The sequence below is a fragment of the Clytia hemisphaerica genome, unplaced genomic scaffold (genome assembly GCF_902728285.1).
Source record: "Clytia hemisphaerica strain Z4C2 unplaced genomic scaffold, Clytia hemisphaerica genome assembly, whole genome shotgun sequence".
Lineage (NCBI taxonomy): Eukaryota > Metazoa > Cnidaria > Hydrozoa > Leptothecata > Clytiidae > Clytia > Clytia hemisphaerica.
This window is the reverse complement of record NW_027103836.1, coordinates 2,995,615-3,019,999: the sequence shown is the minus strand read 5'-3', so window position 1 is coordinate 3,019,999 and position 24,385 is coordinate 2,995,615. Positions and strand designations below refer to the sequence as shown.

The window sequence follows — 24,385 nt, the reverse complement described above, 5'->3', positions numbered from 1 at the left end:
GATTTATCGCCCCGCTCGTCCCTTACAAATCTAAGCTAAATGTAATCAACCATATAATTATACCTGTAACTAACCCGACGTGGTAATTCCCACGTTTTTGGGTTCGTTGTGGTATAGTTCTGAATTTTTAGACCGCTATCACTAAATATCACTTTTTATGAAAATTCTTAGGCCAACACACCATGCATAGAAAATGTAATAACGTCAGGGGGTTCACTAACAAAGGATAACTATGAACATTGAGAACGCGTGCTTGCGTTGAGAAGAATCAGCTTCAAATTTCTAGTGTCTTATTTCCAATGGAAATGACAATGCAATGTAGTGAACCCGTACCCTGAGTATCAGAAGTTGAGTTTTCAAAGAAACTATCAACCCCTGACGAACAATAATATAAATTTTATCGCGCATGCGTGTTAATCTAATTACTGTAGAAAGAATCAAAGTTGAAGAGCAAATATTACCATATTATGATTTCTAGACTTTATCAATATGTATGTTTACTATTGATGAATTCCCCAGAAACCTCCAGGTGTATTCGAAATGAGTTTCTTTCTAAAGAAATGTTCTACATGATTCCCATATGTATAACAGTAATTACTAAACTGCTTTAAGGGAACTTATTTTGGCGGGAACTAATTTTGGTGAATATTTGGCAAATTTAGACAATATTCGCCAAAATCAGTTCCCGCCAAAATTAAATGTTTTGTTCACTCGCCAAAATAAGTTCTCGCCAAAATTAAATTTTTTGGTATTCTGCCTAAATAACTTCTTGAATTCACTATAAAAGCTTCAAATAAGGCAAAATAGAAAAGTTTTACGCTGTCATTCGCCCAAATTAATTCACGCCAAAATTAAAATTTTTCAGGATTTTTGCCGCTCGTAAAAATTAGTTCCCGCCAAAATAAGTTCCCTTAAGTTATTAGTTATGTTAATGTCACTTTAATGTAATCGAAATAATAGACTGATCTGTATGTTAGTTGTGTTTTCAACGATGCGAATAATGATATCAACTTTAAACTTGATCCAAGATCTTGGATTTGTCGTCATGGTTACTTTTCCCTGTGTTGATTGCGCGCTGAAAAGAATCTCAATTGGTCGGCACAGGTCAGTATATGATTTCGGCATGTGCTTTTCACGGTAGTAACCCCTCCCCTAATTTATACAAACTTAAACATGTAAATTTTTAATGAATTTGTCTTTATTCTTGACTGATAAATTCTTATTGATATGCATGCGAATAAACAAGTTTTGAATTTGAATTTGAATTTGAATTTGGATTAGCCGTCATTTTTACTCAGAACCTTTATCTACCGACTCACAATTATTTCTCAGTTGCATACAGAGCATACAGAGCCACATACAGTTTTCTATATCCATAGCCAGTAAAAGAAAATCCCTGGAACCCAACTGCTATTACTTGTGTTAACCCGTTATGCTATGAACGAGCTTCTAGCTCCTTGTATCTAGATCAGAAGATTTAGCTGATGATTGTCGTCCATACGGGCGGCATGAAACTTAAAGTTCTGAAACAATAAATCAAAGTCTCTTTCTTTTAATCTGAACAAGCTCTGATATCATCGAGCACTCTCGGTAGATAAGAAGAAAATTGTACACATGTAATCACGTAATCACAATAGACTTGTATAGACCAGGAGATATAAGACTTTAAAGTTTTAACTAGCCTTTTTCTTTAAAAAAACATATGAAGATAGGACCGTTCGTGCTAGCTCATCTTTAATTCGAATTCTCTGACCCTTGAAAGACAAATTAATGAAAGAAACAATCAAAAAATGAATAAAACACAATGCTTTTTAAAACCTTAAAAATCTGCAATGACTATGAAAACCTCTAAACTCGTGAAAAAAATTCCGTAATCAAATCCTGAAACTGTGCAGTCATGCAACCAAAACAACTAATTAAAATTTAGACTTTACTATATTATTATTGTTATTGTTATTATAAAGAATACGGTTTCAGGCCAATGTAGGTTGGGGGCGTATGGTATTTCGGAATTACGGAAATCGACCCTTTTTTCTTCGGAATTTCGGAAATTGGGCAAAATTCCTTCGGTATTTCGGAATGCTAAAATTGTTTTGGTATCGGAAATCCACGAATTCGGAATTTCGGTAATATAATATTACTAGAACAGTGCTCACATCACTGGATAACGACCGCCTTAAATTTGATGAAGAATTCATCGGTTTAGACAATGACCCACTTCGACACTCTCGTTTGCGTGATTTAACTTGAAAATATGGATATTGAAACTAATTACTTAGGTATCAAGGCCTGTTTCCATCGTTCGGACGAGCGTGTACGCTAGGCCAAATTTCTTAAAATGTATTTAGGCGCTAACTCTGTGCGATCAGTGTTTGATTTCCATCAAAATGGAGAGGACTCATACACAATTTGTATATATATATATTTTTTCAAATCTCTTTCATCACCAGGTTATGGTATATATTCTATGCTGATACTGAAGACGTAATGTCTCATATTCATCACAGGCTTCTAGCAGAACCTTAACAAAGGAGCTTAAGGTACCCCTTTCAAGAGCAAGCTGTTGTATAGTAAAAAAGACAGAATAATAGAACATTTCAATAAACGAATCTATGGCGCAGCTGTAAATGCCAGGCAGACGTCTAACTGAGTTTTCAAGGTGGAGGATATCAATGTCTCCAACACCAACATGGCTCTCTGAATGTGTTTTTTTTAAACTGTTTGAATTTTTCATGTTTTATGGCCGAGCTTTATGCTCTCCGTGAGTTTACAACTCATTCAGTCTGCAGGGCATTGACAGCTGAGTCACCCTGAAGAAAGTGTATAAATAAATACTTACTTTAAAAGTTTAAAAGGACAACAACATTTATTTCCCTAGCGGGGCGCCACAGCATGTTTTTCATCTATTCATGATTAACATCGTTATCTCCGAAAAAATGCTTTTTTTATCTCCGTAGTAAAACGCCACATCTTTCAGAAAACCAGCGATTCTACAATTATCTAAAATTTGTCTCAGCTGCTCAAACCTTTAACCGACAAAATTCTGCAAAACGTGCAGAATAGGCATAAATGGGCGAGTCAAATTTTAAAATATTCAAAAGGATAGCGCAGTTGTGACAAATTTTGAATCCAACTTTTTTACCCGTATACATCTCGGAAGATTAACCACCTTCGGCGGTCGATAATATAAAAAATCAAATTTGACGAAAAATTAGTCGAAACGAGGAAAAATACCCAAAAAATCGGTATCGGCATTACAAGTATTTTTTTACGGAATTTCGGAAATTTTAGCAAAATTATTCGGTATTTCGAAAATAGCAAACCGCGTACGCCCCCCATGTAGGTCTTCTCTAAACAGGTCTAACAATACTGTAAATCTGTCCGACGACTGTGCTTTATTTCTTACATCAGCTATCTTCGTAACTCTTTTACTCTATCCCTCTCCATTTTAGTCAAATTATCTGTTATACTGATCATGTCGTTCTTTCAATTCCGTCAATCTCCTCATGGATTTGTAAAGACAATAGAAATCTCTTTTCCATGCCTAATCGCTTTTTTGATTGATGATGAGGTCCAAATAGAAAATATTGACGATGTTCACCCTGGAATCGAGGGTGTGCTATTGACTTATCAAAAAGAAAAAAACGAAAGTGAAAGGAAAATTCGGGAAAAGATTAAAATCGGTCATCGGAACTCTACCGTGGTCTACTTACTACCATTATTGCGTGACAGGACAATTGCCCCCTGTGACAATTGCCCCCGGGATAATTGCCCTCCGGACAATTGCCCCCGGGACAATTGCTCCCGGACAATTGCCCCCTGGACAATTGCCCCCTGGACAATTGCCCCCTGGACAATTGCCCCCCAGACAATTGCCCCCCAGACAATTCCCCCCAGGACAATTGCCCCTCAGTCAATTGCCCCTAGGACAATTACCCCCCGAACAATTGCCCCCGGGACAATTGCCCCCCAGACAATTGCCCCCCAGACAATTGCCCCCAGGACAATTACCCCCCAGACAATTCCCCCCAGGACAATTGCCCCCCCCCCCCAAAAAAAAAAAAAAATTCAGACAAATCACCGTTGAGACAATTCTTGATCGGGTGATCGTTAGTCTTTTTGACTATTTTTTTTGTTAGACTTGAAAAGTGCATTCAAGAATGCTATGCTGTATGATTTTTCCAAGAGAGACTTTAGGAAGATTACAGAGAAAATAGTCTGCATAATATACCCACTGTAAAACAATCGTGTGTGACCAAATACAAATAAAGAGCTAACTCAAAAATAAGCGATAATTTTTCTGACAAATTTTCTTATAAAAAAGTGTTTACTGAATTCCCATGCACATGGGCTGTTATTGAAAAACAAAATGAAAATAAAAGGCTTACTGAAAAAGTGGGACGTGGGACGGTGGCTCAGGTGGGACGCTTAACTGGGACGATGCTGGGACGTTCAGGTGGGACGATGCTGGGACGCTCAGGTGGGACGCTCAAGTGGGACGATGGTGGGACGCTCAAGTGGGACGATGGTGGGACGCTCAGGTGGGACGATGCTGGGACGCTCTTTCATGTTGTCGCTTTAATATTCTTGGCTCCGAGAAAACCCAGGTGCAATTTATTTATTCATTCATGAAACTTAAAAAAACGTCTTCAAAAAAATTCCGGATATTTCAAAGCTGAGGTTTTTTATAAGAACATTAAGGCTAAAATCGAGTTACTCGATCACCATAAATTTTGACATCTTTTTTTACTTTTGACATCTGGGGGGCAATTGTCCGGGGGGCAATTGTCTGGGGGGGGGCAATTGTCCAAGGGGGAATTGTCTGGGGCAATTGTCCTGGGGGGAATTGTCTGGGGGGCAATTGTCCGGGGGCAATTGTCCCGGGGGCAATTGTCCGGGGGAAATTGTCCCGGGGGCAAATGTCCGGGGGAAAATTAGCCGGGGGGCAAATGTCCTAGAACCCATTATTGGTTTTGAACTTTGCGCACAATATTTTTCACAGTGCACTAACGGACGAAAACATCCTCTCCCCAAAAAACGGTCAACGTTGAAAAATAAAATACACTTCTGAATGAAATTTTTGAAAATGTATCTTAATCATAGATCGTTGTTTAACAAAAACACCACTAAATTTATACTAGTCATAGCTTTCACTAAATGCCCCCACATAAAGATCATGTCAAGCACTTATAAAGCTTTAATGCATTAACGATTAAAACATTAAAAAATAATCAGGAATAATTGATTGATTTAATTATTGATTGATTGGTTGATTGATTGATTGATTGATTGATTGATTGAGGCATTTGCTTGAAAAAAAAATTATATTCCATTAACAAAATACTTGAAGAATTCGCATAGCTTGATAATTTAATAAAATTTAGGAAAAGCTGGAAGAGCTTCTCAAAAATATATTTCAAAAATTATGGTATCATTAGCTTACAGGTTTTCACATCTCCTGTTTGTTTTTTTCTCCTAGTTTCTTTCTTACAACAATATATATCGTGATTATTATTCACTAAATAGACCTTTTCTGATAATGCCGCAGACATCTTAGATTGTAGGCAAAATATATAGTGGTGAATAAATCAACAAGGTAACCAATCAGAAATAGCTTGTTTTTTTCATTGGCTGCTATATTTCAACAATTCTCTATTGCAACTTTGCCTAATAAACAATAGTCAAGAGGATACTGCGTATGAAATTTATCAAAAAGTTCTGCGCCATCTTAAATAAGGTGATTTATTAACGGCAGGTCCAAAATGCATAAAACATAATGCATATTGCATAATGCATAATGCATAATATTTGAAAAATGTCAATTTTAGAGCCTATAATAAGGAGAATTTTAAAGATTATACTTTCAACAAAACAAATATACCAATTTCTACCAGAAAATAAAGGGTAGAAAGCTGTAAATTCGAATTTTGAATGACGAAGAAAATCCATGATCCACTGAAAATGCTTGTCGCCATTTTGATTTTCATAGTTGTATTTTACAGAACGTAGTATAATGTAGAAAAAACACGAAAATATCTCCTCCGTATGTTACTTTTATAACTCGAAAACGTAAATTTTATAGCAAGATCTTTCGATCTTTCTGGGTTTTCTCAGATCTTTTCGAACAATTGCTAATAAATTTCAACGGGTTTTCTCTCTTACAAAGCATTAACCATGTGAATGCTTTTTTGTTAGATAAGCCAATATCCAGCCAATATACATAAATTAAAGAGCTTCATCCGGAAGCTAGATCAAAGAAAATAGACTTCGAATCTTTTTACATTCGAATGTTTATGTTGTTTTTTTATCTGATCTGTTGCATCTTCTTATTATTTATGCTGAAAACCCTTTGTTGTTATGATTCGAATATTTTCTCTTTCGTTCGGATCTGTTCGGATTCGAAAAGTAAATATTATGTCTGGGGAAATCCCTCTGATTGGAATGTTTACAAGGAGCTCTTCTAAAGAGGTTTTCGCGGTTTTAGCCTCTGCAAAGGAGAGTTTCAGAGAATATAAAATCGTTCTGTAAATTACACAATACTATTATGCATTATGCAATATGCATTATGTTTTATGCATTTTGTACCTGCCGGATTTATTAATGACATTCGAATTCTTTTCAAAACAAAACAAGTTTCTTTTATAGAAAAGAACATTTCAAATGTAAATCAAAACATAAATTTGAAAAGTTTGTCGAACAATAACAGCATTCAAAGGGCGATAAAAAGCAAGAGAAGAAAGTAGTCCATCTCTTTAACCGTGTACGTTATTTTACATGTTTAAATTCGAAAAGTTATGACAAGGGTTAAAAAAATACAATTTAGAATTGCCTTTGTTATCTTTTTAGATCTGATAAAAACAAAGTTGCACTATTCTTTGTGGCTTTCCCGCTTTTTCATAAAGAATTGTCATTTTAACATTTCACTCCTCTTTACCATAAAACTGGACGGCGTATTTAATGCGAGCGAAGCGAGAAATAGATCTCCAGTGAGGGTTAGAGTCAAACTTTGAAGATATCTTTTTATTCATTTGATTGTTTTTTAAGCCAGCTTCGACATCCAAATGACTTTTAGTGCGTTCAGCTACAGTTTAACCGGCGTGCGACGCCGGGTACCGGCTAGTTGTCTTATATGTGCCACTCTTAAAGAAAGTTAATCTCCTATTACAGAACTTTTTTTTCATCATAAAATCGACTTCCCTATAATAAAAATAGGGTTCTTCTGTCTAGAAATAAAAGGATGAAAATAAGTACTAGTAAATGAATAAATAATAGTAATAATATTTCAACATATTATTTGAAAGGTGTCAGTTAGTGTATAAGCTACAGTATATCTAGTGTAAAAGAATAGCCGTACCTCATACATCAGTCACACGTTTTGACTTTTTAAAAATCGTTATGGTGAAACATCACTCTTTGTACACTATTTAATGCATGTAAAGCTCACAGTACTTCCTTATTGGAGAAACTGAAATCTACCTTCGATTAACTTATAAGCTATAAAGTTTGAAAAAAATCTCACCGTTTAAAGTTACCAAAAAGGATAATGAAACATAAAGAAGTTCATCTTGAATTGATGTCTTTTTTATTGACTGGTTGATGTCTTTACTCGGTCTCAAACCTTACTATCTATACATGTTCCTCCCTTTGTGACGCATCGTAGACTTTTTTTGTGGGCGGGAACATCCACGTCAAAGCTAGACTGAATTGTTGATGTCATTTTCTTCTGGTGTGTCCGGTGGTGGTGGAAATAATTACGAGCATAGATCCTCCTTTATTGAAATTATAAGAACTTTAGAATAAGTTTTCGTATTTCCAATAACTTTCAATTTCGAGTGCAACGAAGACCTCACTTTGAAACTATTACCAATGTGATCAAATCTTTTCAAATGTTACTTTTACAAAAAGTAAAAAACGAGGTAAGTGTTGTTCGTGACGTTATTACTTTAAGGAACTTGATTTCAGATTTCAGAATAAATCAGAACAAAATGAATAAAGTGTGAATATAAATCTGAAAAAAAGATTTAGGTGTCTGTTTTTTTCTGGAACCAGAAAAAATTCAAAAAGCGTAGGCCAAGGAAGGATCTTATCATCGTTTGTACTAGCCTGGATATTCAAGCTCAAAATTTTTGAAAAACAAAAGTTACCTCAACATACAAAGTTGTAAAATTATAGAGCTTGGTCTCCCTAGTGCCTAGAGAATGAAAGTACAACCCCATGTTTCCAAATCTCTTCCTAGCCAACCCAGGGTAGGCCAAACAAAAGTTGATAAAAAGGAGCCTTACAAGATCTAAAGCCATTTAAAACATCTAAAGATTACACCAAAGTTCCAGAAAATCCCAGAAAATGAACTCGCCTCTGTTTCTTCTTTTTCATGTTTTCATGTAACAGAAAGCTGTATATTCACTAGCAAATGGTGGGTTCCCCTATTTTTGTTGCAGACTTTCTCCGCGCCATGTAGATCGGCCTTTGCTGCTTTAGCGGAGTGAGTACAAGCAAGTGGACTGCATTCTGATCTGAGAATGCAAATCGCTGTAGATCAGGCTGTAAACCAGAACATAAAACATCAAAAACTAGACTGTGAAATAGTTTACTGCCTATGGATACCCAGGCTACGTTTGTGCCTATTATTGCAAGGTTTTTCATAATTTTTCACACAAAACTGCTTACACGAACGAAAAAAGAAAATGTCGAGATAGTTACTTATGGACAAATACACACAGAAGGGATTTTTATGGTCAACTGAGTCAGTGAGCAAATGATTTCTAAAACATTCACTAATTAAAAAAAGAAACAGGAAAGAGACTTCAATATTTACCACAGAAATAATTATCTTATTATTAGATTAATTAGTCAGATCAAAAACCGTAAACAGGACAATAGTTTTATGGTTTTATGCACCGAAAGCGAAGTCATAAATGATTTATTGAACAATGGAATATTGGCCTCGAAACTAATGAAAAATTGCAATTAGAAGGGAACTTGTTAGGTTGTTAGGCAAGTCAAACACAATTTTTTAAAGTTTGTCACAAAAGTATGTGGACACTACTGTACTTACTTTTTGACAATTTATCAACACTTATTATATTAATGCTACATTCAAAAGCTATTCACAATTGGAAAGATATTTCAAAGGAGAACAGCCTTAAAGATGAACAAAATTATTTTATCTAATCTTTGGCGAGCGGTAATCTTGGCGAATTTTGTCAAATTTCGTATAAATTGATTCTCGCCAAAGTTAGTTCCTATCCCCTAAATTAACTCATTACTTTTTAAAAATAACCCTAGTTTTGGGCTAATTAAAAATCAATCTACGTTGCCACTCGTCAAATTTAACCTTATTCCTCCTCAAAAAAATTCAGTTCGCCAAAATTGGTTCCCTTAAATAGGTCAATAAAATAGTGATGACAATTGATGAGACCCTCCCCAGTGGACCCTCAATTCACGCAATCATGCAATTTTTTTTCGAAATTTACGCACTCACGCAAATTTTCCTCGAGTTTTACGCAATAACCCAATTTTTCAGAAAATCGGAAAATTTTCGGGAAAAATCGGGGAAACATTGGAAAATCGGGAACACTGCACACAATCAGTGGAAAAAAAGGGAAAATTCACGTATTCACGTACAAAATAGCCCAGATTCACGCATTCACGCAGTCAAAAGTGGATTTTCACGTTCATGCAAGTTTTTTCAATTCACGCATTCACGCATTTCTTTTTCAATTTTCACGCATTAACGCAACCGAAAATGCCCATTCACGCATTCACGCAAACCGCTGGGGGGGCCATTGATAGTTGATTTTTTGTTTTCAATTTTATTATTCAAATGAGTTCAAATTAAAAATAGAATAGTTGAGTATAAAAAATCAAAAACCTAAAAAAAGGGTGTTGTGGTAATCCAAAAAAACTAAGAAATTACAAAGAAGTTATTAATTATAAATCTGCCCGGACAGAGGATGGCACTGAGGATTCAAAAGCTACTTTTTAGAACTCTTTTGAAAAGTATTTACATATATACCTACCAAATATAAGACCGTTTGTCTCCACAGGTAAGTAGTCAGACTCTCTTTAATTCGAACAAGCTTTCTCGTCCCTTCAGTTAACAATGCCTTATAAACCTTACTCCATAACTCGAAATCTCCTTAACTCGAACATCTCTAGAACTATATATGTGATTGAAACTGATTCAAGCTGTTCAAAAATCATTCTTAACTCTTGAGAAGCGCTGTACTCAGGTGAGTTAAGGCAAGTTCCAAACATATTTTGCGTGACGCGCACCGCTTCCCATTGTTCCTTAACTTTCGTATATAGCTCAAAAGAAGCGTATTAAGGAGAGGATTTCGGAAAGTGCTGGGCCGAACACTTAAATTAAGCCAATCTCAAGATATCGGCCAAAAACTGATTTTATCGTTAGGAAATACGTCGAAAAAACACGTCAAAAAGACAAGTTAAATGACGTCATATTTAAAAACAGCGATAACTTCGATTACATTACTACAATTAACACCAAAATCGGCCCAGCACTTTTCGAAATCCTCTCCTTAATACGCTTCTTTTGAGCTATATATGAAAGTTAAGGAACAATGGAAAGCGGTGCGCGTCACGCAAAATATGTTTGGAACTTGCCTTAACTCACCTGAGTAGATTTTAATTAGTTTTAGATTAATAAATCCTTACGAACGTGAATCTTATCGGTTATGAATTATCGAAAGTATTTTAAGAAGTTTTGTTCTCGACGGGTTTTCGACGAGTTTGAATTAAGTAATTAATTAATTTAATTAAGTATAAAAAGATTCGAATAATAGACGTTCAAATAAGCAAGAGTTTACTGTATGTCACAGTTTCACAAGCTGGATGTTGCCATTGTTGTATCATTTGTCCGGTGTGTCATGCGATTAACACGTCTAATATTACCAGCTCGCCTCCAGAAAAGTCTTTTAAAAGCTGCTCTGAATTCGCGATCTCTCCACAGATATATGAAATGGATTGCAACAAGAGTTTGATAGTCCAACATAACTCATTATATAATATGTGTAACTTAGAAAATCCGCTGATATGACTTTCAGTTTTGCAGCCTGTATCAGTGAAAGAACAACGAAGAAAAGGATAGGAGCGTAAAACGCCTGATAAAAAGTAATCAAAATGAGTACCTTTCTAGCTAAGCGATATGCTTTTTTATGTCTCTTTTTTGTTTCCGCATCATTGTTAGTGTTTGAGATTTCTCTTAGACGCGCTCCGCTTTGGTGAAAAGCTTTCCAAACGAAATAATAGCAAGTACAGAAGGTGATTACTGATCCAATGATGATTAACGGACTTCCAAAATAGTAAACTAGGGGTTCAGCAACACACAACGACGAAAACGCGAGCATGAGTACACCATAGAAACTCACAAAGCTGTATATTTTACAGTCTGTTAGAATCTTGTCATAGCGTGCATATTTGGTAATGGCAATATATCTGTCATACGAAATAAAAGATACTGAACAAGTCGAACAACTTGCTATCAGCTACGCAGCCCCTTTTCAAAAAGATCCCCTAAGATCTAAATTATGCTTTTTGGTGACTTTTTGGTGACTTTATTGACTGACAGTAAAATGGCAGTTTAGTACAGTATAAACAAACCATAATATACCATTATTTTGGTAATAAAAGAGATGACAAAAAGAAAACAGATAAATAACTTTACCTTATCTCTATAAGAAGATATCTATGAGATGGACACAAATTGCTAATATTTGTAGACTAAATTTTGCTTCAGATGAGATGCCATTGTAACAGAAGTTACGGCTATCAGTAACATTTCTTTCCAAATTCAACAATTTATTTGATCGGTCTTCTGCGATGGCACTTTAATGAAAATTATGGCTAGTTAGAATTTATGTTACAAACCTAATTCGTAAGAAAAGGCATTTCAACTGCAAGAATTGTTGATAGAATAAGAAGCAAGGAACAAATTTTCATTTTTCAACTGTTATCTTCTTCAGACGAACGATCTAATTTCGACGTACAAATAGCATAGAGGAAGCGAATTTTATTGACTGAGGAGGCGCAACTATGGTTTGTGCCAACAGGAGAAAATTTCGATTTTTACACTTTTTTATTTGACTAAAAGCACACTATGTTTTAGACGAAACCGAAATCCGAAAACCAATATGAACACACTCGATCTGTAACGATAAAAATCATACCGGAACAAAACGGAACAGTAACGTATGAACATAGTCTTAGACTGTTCTACTATATAACAGAGTGCCTCAGGAGCTTCTTTTCATGGAAATGTTGAAGTTCTCATTTGAGTTCATTGAAAGAATTATTCATCACCTTCCTTTAGGGGGAAGGGCATTAGTGTGGTTGCTTTATCGACTGAAGAAGCGAATCAAAAAAAAGCAACTCGCACTACGTAAATGTTTTATGAAAATAACGCGAGCGAAGCAAGAAAATTTTTAGCTAATCCAAAAGCCCTCTATTATGGCTAAAAATGCGTTTTGCAATGTAAAAATAGGGAAAGGGGCTCCATAATTTATTTAGTCCATCCATTTAGCTTTTGATAATCGTTAATTTTTTTTTATCAAATTCTACTCTAACCAAGGAAAAAAGACATTTGTAAGTGCTTTAACAGATAGTATCACTTTTTAATCGAAGGTTGTAAAAAGTCATTATTCAGGAATATTCGACGCTCCCCCATGGGTAAATACCGAAATACCGAAGCATTTTTAGGCAATTTTACCGTCACCGGCAGCATTTCAATACCGGAATACCGTACATTTGTCTTCAAAATACCGAGATACCGGACAGAAATAGGCCCAACCTCGTACCCAGGGCCTGATTCTCACTTTTTTATAATTTTGATGGTCGTTTCGAATCTACATTTCGAAGCTACATCCTATATAAAAAGCAAATCGTCATGGGGACGAGGTTGAAATAGGCCCATACCATGTCACCGTAAACCTTGAAACCGGAGGGGGGGGGTCTGGAACATTTTCAAACACAAAATCTTAAAGTTTAAAAACTTTTGTATAAAAACTGTTAACACATATGCAATGTCTCACAATTTTTACGTCGTTGTTTATTATAACTCCTTGACGTCCCAACAGCGAATATGTGGTCTCTCTGGAACGATATTTTCGGCTGCCGGTAGTTTTGATTGAGGACCTTATTCAAAAATTTGGCACACTGAAAAGATAGTGCTTTGAAAGAGTTTTCCAACGGTAGCAAACATTAAGAGTTTAGCTATCACCAAAGCCGAAATAATATAATTCGATTCAAAGTTTAAGCATTGAAAAATCTTAAAAATACGATTTTGGGACCTACCTTGGAGGTCCTATAAATTAACCGATGTCCGTCCGTTCGTCCGTTCGTTCGTCCGTCCGTCTGTTCCAGCTTTTCTCAGGATTGGCTCATTAGTTTTTTCTAATTTTTGGCACAATGATGCAAAATGGCAATGCCCAAAATGTGAGGGAGCCCCAACCTCGTCCCCGTGTATCCCAGGCTTTATTTTCGTTACTGATTGACGCCAGAGAATATTATATTATCTAGTGCTATCAGTAAGCATAAAAAAGCTGATAATGCGCAGGGAACGAGGTTGAGGGAGCCCGATTTTCGAAATATGCCGGAAAAACTGGTTTTTTGGCATTTTCTCGAGATTTTATCATTAGTTTTTCCTGATTTTTTGCTCAAAGATGCGTATTAACAATGCCCAAAACATGGCAGAGTCCGATTTTTGAAAAAAAAAATTTTCCGGCTTAAAATGCCGGAAATATGCCGGAAATCGCTGTTTTTCTGGATTTTCATTGGACTTTTTCCTTATAATTGGTTGTTTTTTCATTCAAAATTATTATTAATAGCAATGCCCACCAATCAAGCATGTTTTAATTTTCAATAAAATTGATTTTTGAAGCCGGAAATATTTAAAAATCGCCGAAACAACCTATTTTCGCCGAAAAGACAGTATTTCTTGAATTTCTCAAGCTGTACTACCTGGAGGCCCTATAAATTAACCTTTTGTCCGTGTCCGTCCGTCCGTCTGTTACCAGCTTTTCTCGAGATTGGCTTATTAGTTTTTTCTGATTTTTGGCACAATGATGCAAAATGGTAATGCCCAAAATGTGATGGAGCCCGATTTTCGAAAAAAAATCATTTCCGGCCGAAAATGCCGGAAATATGCCGGAAAAACTGTTTTTTGGCATTTTCTCGAGATTTTATCATTAGTTTTTTCTGATTTTTTGCTCAAAGATGCGTATAAATATTGCCCAAAACATGGCCGAGTTCGATTTTTGAGAAAAATTTTTTACCGGCTGAAAATGCCGGAAATATGTCGGAAATCGCCGTTTTTCTGGATTTTCATTAGGCTTTTTCCTTATAATTGGTTATTTTTTCATTCAAAAACATTATTAATAGCAATGCCCACCATCAAGAATGTTTCAATTTTCAATAAAATTGATTTTTGAACTGAAGCCGGAACTATTTAAAAATCGCCGGAACAACCTATTTTCGACGGAAAGACAGTATTTCTTGAATTTCTCGAGCTGTACTTTATATTTTTTTATGAAATTTTGCACACTGATGCAAAATGACAATATCTAAAATGTAACCGAGTCTGATTTTCGAAAAATATTTTTTCCGGCCGAAAATGCCGGAAATATGCCGGCAAAACCGGTTTTTTTACATTTTCTCGAATTTTCATCCTTAGTTTTTTCTGATTTTTTTGCAGAAAGATGCGTATTCGCAATGCTCAAAACATGGCTGAGTTCGATTTTTGAGAAATTTTCTTTTCCGGTTGAAAATGCCGGAAATCGCCGTTTTTGTAGATTTTCATTAGATTTTTTTCCTTGTATTTCTATGTTTTTGACACAAAAACATTAGTGATAACAATGCTCACCATAAAGCATGATTCAATTGTCAATAAAACAGATTTTTGCGACCAGAACTTTCTATTTATTTTTTCCCTACAACCCTTCCCTCTCCCCTTATCAACAATCAATGATGAATTTATTGCGTTATGCATTTTCGCTAAACGCTATATTTTCTGACTGATTTTTTTCTCCTCGCATTGCTATCTAACTTTCATCATCAGGTAGGTCCATTCAGCATCTAGCGTGTTTTATGAAATTTTGCACACTGATACAAAATGACAATATCTAAAATGTGACGGAGCCCGATTTTTGAAAAACATTTTTCCGGCCGAAAATGCCGGAAATATGCCGGAAAAACCGGGTTTTTTTGGCATTTTCTCAAGATTTCATCATTAGTTTTTTCTAATTTTTTGCACAAAGATGCGTAATAGCAATGCCCAAAACATGGCCGAGTTCGATTTTTGAGAAAAATTCTTTTCTGGCTGAAAATGCCAGAAATATACCGCAAATCGCCGTTTTTGCAGATTTTCATTGGACTTTTTCTTGATATTTTTTTGTTTTTCACGCAAAATCATTATTGATGACAATACCAACCATCAGGTATGGTTCAATTGTCAATAAAACTGATTTTTGATGCCGGGACTTTCTAAAAATCGCCGGAACAGCCGAATATCGCCGGAAAAACGGTTTTTCTTGAATTTCTCGAGCAGTACTTTATATTTTTACATGAAATTTTGCACACTGATGCAAAATGGCAATACCTAAAATGTGACGGAACCTGATTTTGGAGAAAAAATTTTGGCCAAAAATGCCGATAATATGCCGTCAAAACCAGTTTGTTGCCATTTTTTCGAGATTTCATTAATCGTTTTTCCTGATTTTTGCACAAAGATGTGTATCAGCAATGCCCTAAGTGTGGCCGATTTGGATTTTTGATAATGATGAAATTTAATGCATTTTCGCTAACCGCTATATTTTCTTAATGATTGTTTTTCTCCTTCTAAGTTTCATCATCAGGTAGGTCCATTAGGCATGTTGCTTGTTTAGCTTTATGAGAACGTCGTTGTTTAAAGGCTTTGTTTTTACATAAGTGTTCCTGTTTCATATCAGACACATATTTCATATTGGGACAGTGTCTTGCTATTGTTATATCATACTGATATAAGCAAAGATTTTTTTTTTTTCCTTTTTTCTGACCAATCTTGCTCCACATTTTTGTCAATCCAATGTGAAAAATCTTGTAAATTAAAATTGATGAGTAAGCAAACGATATTACTCTTATTTTAAAACAAAACCTTTAAAGGGAACATCGAAGTAGTAAAATGTAAACATTGCGCGAACCACGTGTCATTAAAGAGAACAATCAGAATCATGTGTCCAAAAAACTTGTAAAACAAATGAAACAATCAAAATCAGCCATATTTGTTTTTATTTTTTATTTTGACATGTGACATTAGTTTTGATTTTGTACCCCGCTGCATACGGTTTGTTTACAAAGTTCGTCAATACTTTTATATGTCCCTTTTAAACATTGAATACTGATAAGAATCCATACATGCAATATTGAAATTTTCCCAACTGAGCTTTGTCAGCACATGACCAACCAAAATTTAATGGCGACATTGTTGGTAAAATGTTTTATATTTCAAATTTCATCAGAATTCTATGCTCGCTTCGTTGTTTTCATAAGATTTTGAATAGTTTCCATTACCTATTATTTTTTGCTGGCAGCTTAAGAACCAGGAATTCTGAATTCTTATTCAAATACTTTTTTTGAAATCGTCTATCCAATACATTCCTAAGATTATTAATTATTAATTTCGGTATGTTTGTTTCCAAGACTCTTTTTTTTTCCCTGATGCTACACCAGTGTTGGTCTTTTTTCCAGCATTTCTTATCCAGGAACAACAGACTGAAGTCTTTAATTGAGAAAACCAACTAAGAGCACGTACATAAACAGAAGCGCCATTCACAAACTACAAAATAGTTTTTCTCGAATAACGTTTAATGAAAAAGTTCTTTTGGTCTTTTTGAACTGATTTTGAACAGTGATTCACTGCAAAGTTACTAATGTTACAATTAGATCATTGGTACCTAAATATTTTCAAAACGGTACGTTAAAATCAAAATACACCTTAAAACCTACACTATTACACCTTAAAACCTACAAACATTGACCTCTTGCAACTTAATGAAAAGCTGTGGATTTGCAATTCAAGTGCTGAACCGTGATTCAATTATTCAAATACTTGCTAGAAATCCATTCACAAAACAATATTTGTATTTTTCAGGATTTCATGCCCATAATGCAATTGCACCTGTTTTTTGTCAAAAAAACGGCTTTGAAGGGTCGAAACTTTTTTGGCTTCATTTTTGAGGTATTGTTCTAATGTCTTTCGAAATTTCCATCAAATTTGTGACATTTTGGTATGCAATATGACCATGTTTTGACAAAGTTGATTTTCAGATTTTAATAACCACTACCATAAATGAGCTTTAAAATAGAACTTTGAGGGCTTTACGATTTCTTTAGGGTCTAACCAGGATTTCTTCATACCTACCATAAGTATGGTTACCTAAAAATTATAGGTTTTATGACCTCTCACAGTCCGAAAAACTTGATTTTTTGAAGGGATTTTTGATGAAATTTTCAATAACTCGGACACTTTGCAATAGTTGAAATTCTCAAAATTAGGTATTTTATGAAAGTACATATATGAGAGGTTGTAAAGAAGTGAATTATACAATATTAAAGTTCAACTTTGTAGGTTTTAAAGGGTATTAACTGGTACGTGTCGTGTACAAAATTCCCGTCCGAAGGTTACCCCAAATTTTGGGGTAATCTGTTCATCTTAAAAAGATTCAGCTAGCCAAACTAGCCATTAAATGTTTAATCAAAATTTAATGGAATTTAATAAGGACATCTCGTGTAAAACTTACTAATCAAGTTTCTAAAACCTCAAAACCACAAAGACGGGGGTAACACTCGACCGGGATGTGCGTGCAGCCTACATCAGTCTAGCCTGGCCAAAATGCTAAGTATGTTTTTTTGTTATATTTTTCACTCAGACCGAAGAAAGTTCTTCGTGAAGTACAAGGATCTGGTTCAAAGATGTCGTGATTCACTTCAATACACGTGGAAGGATCAAATTTGTGATACTCGAGAAGATTGTCCTGATGGTAGTGATGAGGAAAATTGTGAAAAATGTAATGGAAGATCAATTATTCTTGAAATTGAGGCAATTACCTGGGGACGATGGGAAATTTTAACAGATTTTCTTTTTCGAATGAAAACTGACAAATAAAAAATACTCCTTAAAAGTTTGCTTGCCGATGCACCGCTCTTTTTAACCTGACCTTACTGCAGAGTAAATACAAATTAAAACAGAAAGTTAGTTGTACAGTCTTTTATTAGCGACTGGAGAATGAAAGTATAGCATCCAGCTACGGTGTGTAAGGTTGTGGCTTCAACAGCTAAACAAAAGAGACTTTCCAGGCTTTCCAAAAATGCTGTTGAAAACTTACTTATTAAAATGTTGAAAAATCAAAACCTATATGTCGAAAAGCTTCAGGCTTCCATAGACCTGATACCTGCCATAGAGCTTAGGAACCAAACATCGCATACAGGTTATCCTCTAAAACTTTATTTAATACCCTCTTATGTTAGGGGCCAACCTTTGATCTGTAGCATCTTTCCTGGGACGCAACCGCATGTGATTGGCTCGTATACAGAAAGAGTTTTGATACTTTTTTGAGTGGAGGGTCCACGAATCAGGCCTGGATCATGCTACGGATCTTAAGGGTTCCCTTTACTATTGTTCTTTTTTTCAGATAATTGCAGGTACAATGAAGATCGCAATGGAATAGTGTGGCCTCCAACTGAAGTCAATACAGTTGCATATCTTCCATGTAATAGAGTTGAGAAAGGGCCAGACTTCCAAGGTTAGAAAACTTCATTCCCATGCTTAATCTCATTTTATTATTGATGAGGAGTTTAGCCCTGAAAACCTAAATTTTTATCGCTTGCATCAAGTAGTTTTCTGAAAAGATTTATTGCCACCGGAGGAAGCCTAAAGCATTCATAGCTTCACGCATAAGGAAGTTGGGCAAACATCTCATAATTTTGTGCGTTTTTCAATATTATAGTTCCGCTTAACTACTGTTACTGCTAACTAATGCTACCGCATTCTTATCTTACGGTCTCTCTATTGTTTTATCATCATCAAAAAGACTTTTCCGGAATTATTTTGATCTGATTACTCATTTTGAAATGTCAGTTTGTCTTTTTCTTATCCCTGGAGAGTTAAATGAATCTAAGGAAATTTCCTTTTCTGGGAAATTCCCTTTTTATACCACAAGTAGTTATTAAGCGATCTTCATAGGTTAAGAATATTACTCTACTCAGAGTATTCGAACAGTTATGTTGCTAAACGTGTACATTAGTAGACGATGCTATCGTCCGTATAATATATTATTATGATATAACATAATTTGTATATTATAAAACGTAATATGTTTCGCGGCGGATAGAGTCTGTGTTTACGGACGATATCAATTTGGCGCTTTTCTTGATTTTATCTTTGCCCTTACCGACCTTGGAGAAGGGTCGGTGAATTTTGCGGAAAATCCCTGCAGATTTATAGACGAACTTGGTTGAGAAAATCAAAATAACACAAAATCGAAGGGAAGGATGCAAGTAGGAAGTTAGTCTGGAGTCCATACTCTGTACAAAAATATTTCTATCCTGTTAAAATCCCAACAACTTCACTGAAATACAGAGTATGGAATTATTGACTCGATTCAAATCACTTCAAATCACAAAAGAAAAAAACGTTATTTTTTCAAAACAATTCAAAAGCTCGCGCCACTTCTTGAAACAATAGAGCTGTTTGACGTCATACTTTTGTTTATCAAATCATAACAATAAGATATTAGCCAATCAAATTCTGCGATTAATTCTTGCATCTTGTATAATTCCCGGCTACTACTGTCTATACTTTGTTGATATTTTTTTGAAACCACATAGACAGAGAAGTCGGGTCTCCCAGCTAGTAGGAAGTGAACTTTATCCAAAAAATGGTTGTTTTCTTTGAGCATGATGGTTCTGGGTCTGGTGAAGAAGAATGTTCTTGTAGGATAATTTGGAGGCTGAAGATAAGACCTTACATAAACGCATTCATCTTTAGCTTTTATGACAATATTAGTTACAGGGATTGTTTTCCTCAAGGCCCACAAACAAATTCTAACTTTGATTTTTTGGAAATTTTATTCAACTTGATGCCTGACACCTGAAGTAGCATCTAAAGGTAAGGTTTATATTCACTCACTGGATTTCGTAGTTTCTTTTATGGTAGCAGGAATCAGTGTCAGTTGAGACTGAAATATTGACTTTTTCCAGTTCTGTCAAGTAATGATTTTGAAAAAAAATCTTCAATCTCTGTAAAGTTTTTTAGTTTTTTCTAAGATAGTCTAAATTTTAACAGATTTTACTTCCTGTTTATTTTTTTGTTGGGCTTGATTGAGTTTGATGTTTAGCTATCTTTTTATATTTTTTGATAGTCAATTTTTCAGCTTGGCACTTGAGTGAAAGTAGTGGTACCAGCAATATTTTAAAAACCATGGTTAATATTTCAACCAATGCATTTCTACAAAATTCAACCAACACCTTTCACGATATCAGACCGCCACCTTCCACCGTGTCTAAACAAGACTTTCTGCGATATCTAAACAACATTTTCCACGGTGGCTGATCAACACTTTCCATTATGACTGAAGGAATAACCCTCCACGATATCTGAACAACACTTTCCACAACATCTGAACAACGACACCTTCTATGATACAAGAGCAGTACTCAAGCATCTTCAAATATCTGAACAAAAAGTTTCTTTTTGACTATATTTTTAGCAAGCAGCTGGTTCGTTCAAAAACAGCTTTTCAAGCCTTCAGAGGTCTATGTAAAATCTGAACCAAAATTTTTTAGGACACATTTCTAACATTACATCATTAGAAAAAATTGTATCGAAAAGAATCTTTTTTCACTTCAAATTTCCTCATTCTTCTGGAGAAATGCAAAATTATATCGGCTACCCAATCAAAATATACACAGAATGCAAGATATAAAAATTTCTCCTGACCGTAGGGTAATTCAAGGTGAAAACCTGCAATCTTTTAATAAACTTACGGTGAAATTTCAGCTACGTAATCACCATGTCATTATTGAAAGATTAACAGTTTTTCACCGCCAATTCATCTAAAGGATCAAGGTAATTTTTTTTTATTTTTTCCTATGATACTGTATACCGTGAAGTCTGGTAACTTGCATAGCCATCAAATGACTGACCAATCAAAGCAGCAAAATTTCAAAACAAATGAACAACGCAGCTCCGCTCGCACCTCTACTCTATAATTTTTTATTTTGATTTAACTTTGTATTTTAATGACCAGCCAGGTCACTCATTTAAGGGTTATGCATGTTAGCCTCCACTGATGTATTAAGTTACCCCGATTTCACGGTAGTTTACAAATTTCATCTAAAATTTTACAACCATATCCTGCGAAAACACAAATTTTGTTTGAATTTTGTAAAAAACTAAAAATTTATTATTTTATCATACGGTAATTCCTGAACCAATGATCAAAACTACTTTAGATTTGAAATATAGGGTCACTGTGATGATTGAAATGTATTTGTAAGGAAAAATTCCCCAAAAAATCTGTGGTTCAAATTTTCAATTTTAGACCTGAGGCCGAGAAGGCGTTTTTGACTGAACCGGATGTTTTGAAACCACGTTTTAAATTTCTTATTCAAATATCCTTTCAAATCATCCAAGTGACAATTCCATAAAATCCCACGTAAAAATGAATTGATTTATTCAAAATTTTTAAAAAGATAACCAAAAATATGAAAGAAATTTCATACATTGATTTTGGCATGACAAATCTGCCCTTGAAAAATTCCTTTCAATTTTTTTTTTAAAGAGTGAGAATTTTTGCATGGTATATGGATTGTGTCTAAGACTTTCTTTTTTACTTTCTTCATAAAAAAAACAAAATTTAAAATATTCAATATGATTCAATTATATGATAATTGTAAATAATGCCTTTTATATAAAGTAAATGCCCATATTGAATACAGAAGGGCAAAATAGCAACTATTAACATACAGACATATAGCAGTTCATAAGAAGATAAATAAACAAAAGTCTTTCTTAATGGCCATCTTGCTAGGAATGGTTGCTTTTTTGTCCACAATTCAAGTTGGTGTCAACATCATTGGAAAGGTTTATACCTTTCTAAAAATAAAAAGTTTTAGCACCTACTTGTATAATTTTTCACTATTTTGAAACTACCAAGATTATTTTGAAACTTTCATATTTTTAATAGCTATCGAAATATATAGTATAATATCAGTATATGACAACTTGGCACAGGAAAAAAATTAATAAAATTCACCTTGACTTTTTAGTGAATTCACAGTGAAAAGCTGCAATTTGACAATTCACAGTGAAATTTCACCTTTTCATCTTGAATTATTAATTGCGGCTTTTCACCGTGAATTCACTAAAAAGTCATGCAATGATTTATATTGAATTTTTCCTGTGTTGGACTTGGTTTTGGTAGACTATAAGGTGGGACCAATTTGATTTGTTGTTTTACAGGCACACCACGACCGAACCTAAAATTTAATTTACCTAATGCTTGCGGTCTGTAAAAAAACCACAAATTATATTGGCTTGCCTAAACTATATCTGTAGACAAAAAATCAAAACCAACAATTATGCCTTTTATGAAAATTAAAAAAAAAATCATAAAGAAAAATAATGCATTAATTTGTAAAAAAGCTGTTTGTGATTTGAAAAATACCACTCTACATAAAATTTTCCTAGAGCAATTAGACAAAACATATACCACATACACTGTAGATAAACCTGGTAGATGCAAGTTTGTATTACGAAAATATGAGTCTTTCAAAATAAAAATAAAAGAGAAAAATGCTTTACCTCTTCTTCTCTCTTTTATAGCTTTCTTGAAAAAAAAACTTACTTGCTTGAATCTGAGTTCTGCTTGTTAAAAATAAATTCAAAACAAACCATTTACATAAAACACCTTGTTGCAAAGAAGTTACAAAATAAAGTACTAACTAATAGGAGGCTAGACTCAAAAAATGCTAAAGAATTGCACAAATAATTTCCACACCTACAGATAAAACTTTCGTTAACTTTCTGTCGCTATGTTTTGGAATCATTTTCTAGTCGGGTCCATCTGTATTAGCAGCAAGAATTGGTGGCGGCAATTACCGGCCAGACCCGACTGTTTGTTTACATTTGTTCGAACCGGGCCGGCCGATCACACCGCTAACCAAAATCCAAAATTTCCGCTTTTCTACCGAATTGATATAGTCTAAGACTAGTTTAGTCTAAGACAACAGCTACTCCCGTAAAAAATTCCCGTCTTCACGTTTGTTCCTCTTAGATGAAACTCGTCTTAGACTATAGCATAGTCTAGTACATTAGTAAAATAACATATGAAGAGCAGTATCTTCATATATACGCTTTTTATAGGAAAAACCAGTAAGTCATATGACTCTGGCTGGGCTGCTCTTAAATTTATATGAGTTTTTCAGCCTTAAATGGCAATATTAATTAAAATCGAAACATGTACTTCTCAGTAATTTCTGAAATCTGAGGTTCAGATTCTTCTTAATTTGTTCTTAGGTTTTGGCCAAATTTCAGCCTCGTATTCTTATGAAATTGTTCTTGACACATTTTTTAGCATTTGAAAGAATTTCGTCTCAGATGAGAGGTCACTCTTAACAAAAATTACTGTAGGGCTAAGATCATTCCTTTTGAACGCAAATTCAACTCTGTGTTCGTTTTGCCTTAATAAAAGTTATGGCTAGTAATACTAGCGATAACTTTTTGTGTTATTTTTGTAATTCGAAAAGGGAATGAAGTTTTTTGCTTTTGATTCATTCTTTACAGTTTTGTCAAAAACAAACAATTCAGTTCTTTCAAAACAAGCTTGTTTAAAAAGTTTATGTAGTGATATAAGAAGCATGACATAAACATTTCGAGATGACGTGATCTTTTTTTAAGAGACGAGACCAGGGCTGAAACTCACCAAATAGAATCCAAATAAAAACGGCGATAATGTTAACGCTAGCATTGAGGTTAGCTTGGCGGTACTAAGGCATAAGAATGGCGCAGGGGAATCCCCTTTTCTAACTCTTAAAGCTCGGTCGAAAGCCCTGGGAATCTAGAAGAGCTCTTCCCAGAGCTGGTTAGGATCTTAAAAGAAAATCACGAGATATGCTAAGATCATCCATCCAGTTCGTTCATACAGATTGTTTCTAATAACGTAAATGTTGATACTATTCTATTATACAGGCGAGTTGTCTAGAAAATGTGATTTTTCGAATCAAAATCAAACTATTTGGGGAAGCACAACATTTTGTGAGTGTGATAGGTCGAACGTACCAAAATTTGTCAAAGTAAGTTACTGGGATTATTTTACTTTATCTTTAAATTATCTGG

The 24,385-nt window shown here is 34.6% G+C and overlaps 1 protein-coding gene across 3 annotated transcripts in view; it reads left to right on the top strand.

Annotated features, from left to right (window-relative positions):
• LOC136807268 (uncharacterized) overlaps positions 1–24,385 on the top strand; it is a 147,430-nt gene that overhangs the window by 103,776 nt on the left and 19,269 nt on the right. For all 3 annotated transcript variants that reach the window (XM_067063869.1, XM_067063871.1, XM_067063868.1), the window contains 3 exons: positions 17,919–18,056; positions 18,681–18,791; positions 24,239–24,342. In XM_067063869.1, the coding sequence (XP_066919970.1) occupies positions 17,919–18,056; positions 18,681–18,791; positions 24,239–24,342 (353 nt within the window). The remainder of the gene's footprint in view (positions 1–17,918; positions 18,057–18,680; positions 18,792–24,238; positions 24,343–24,385) is intronic.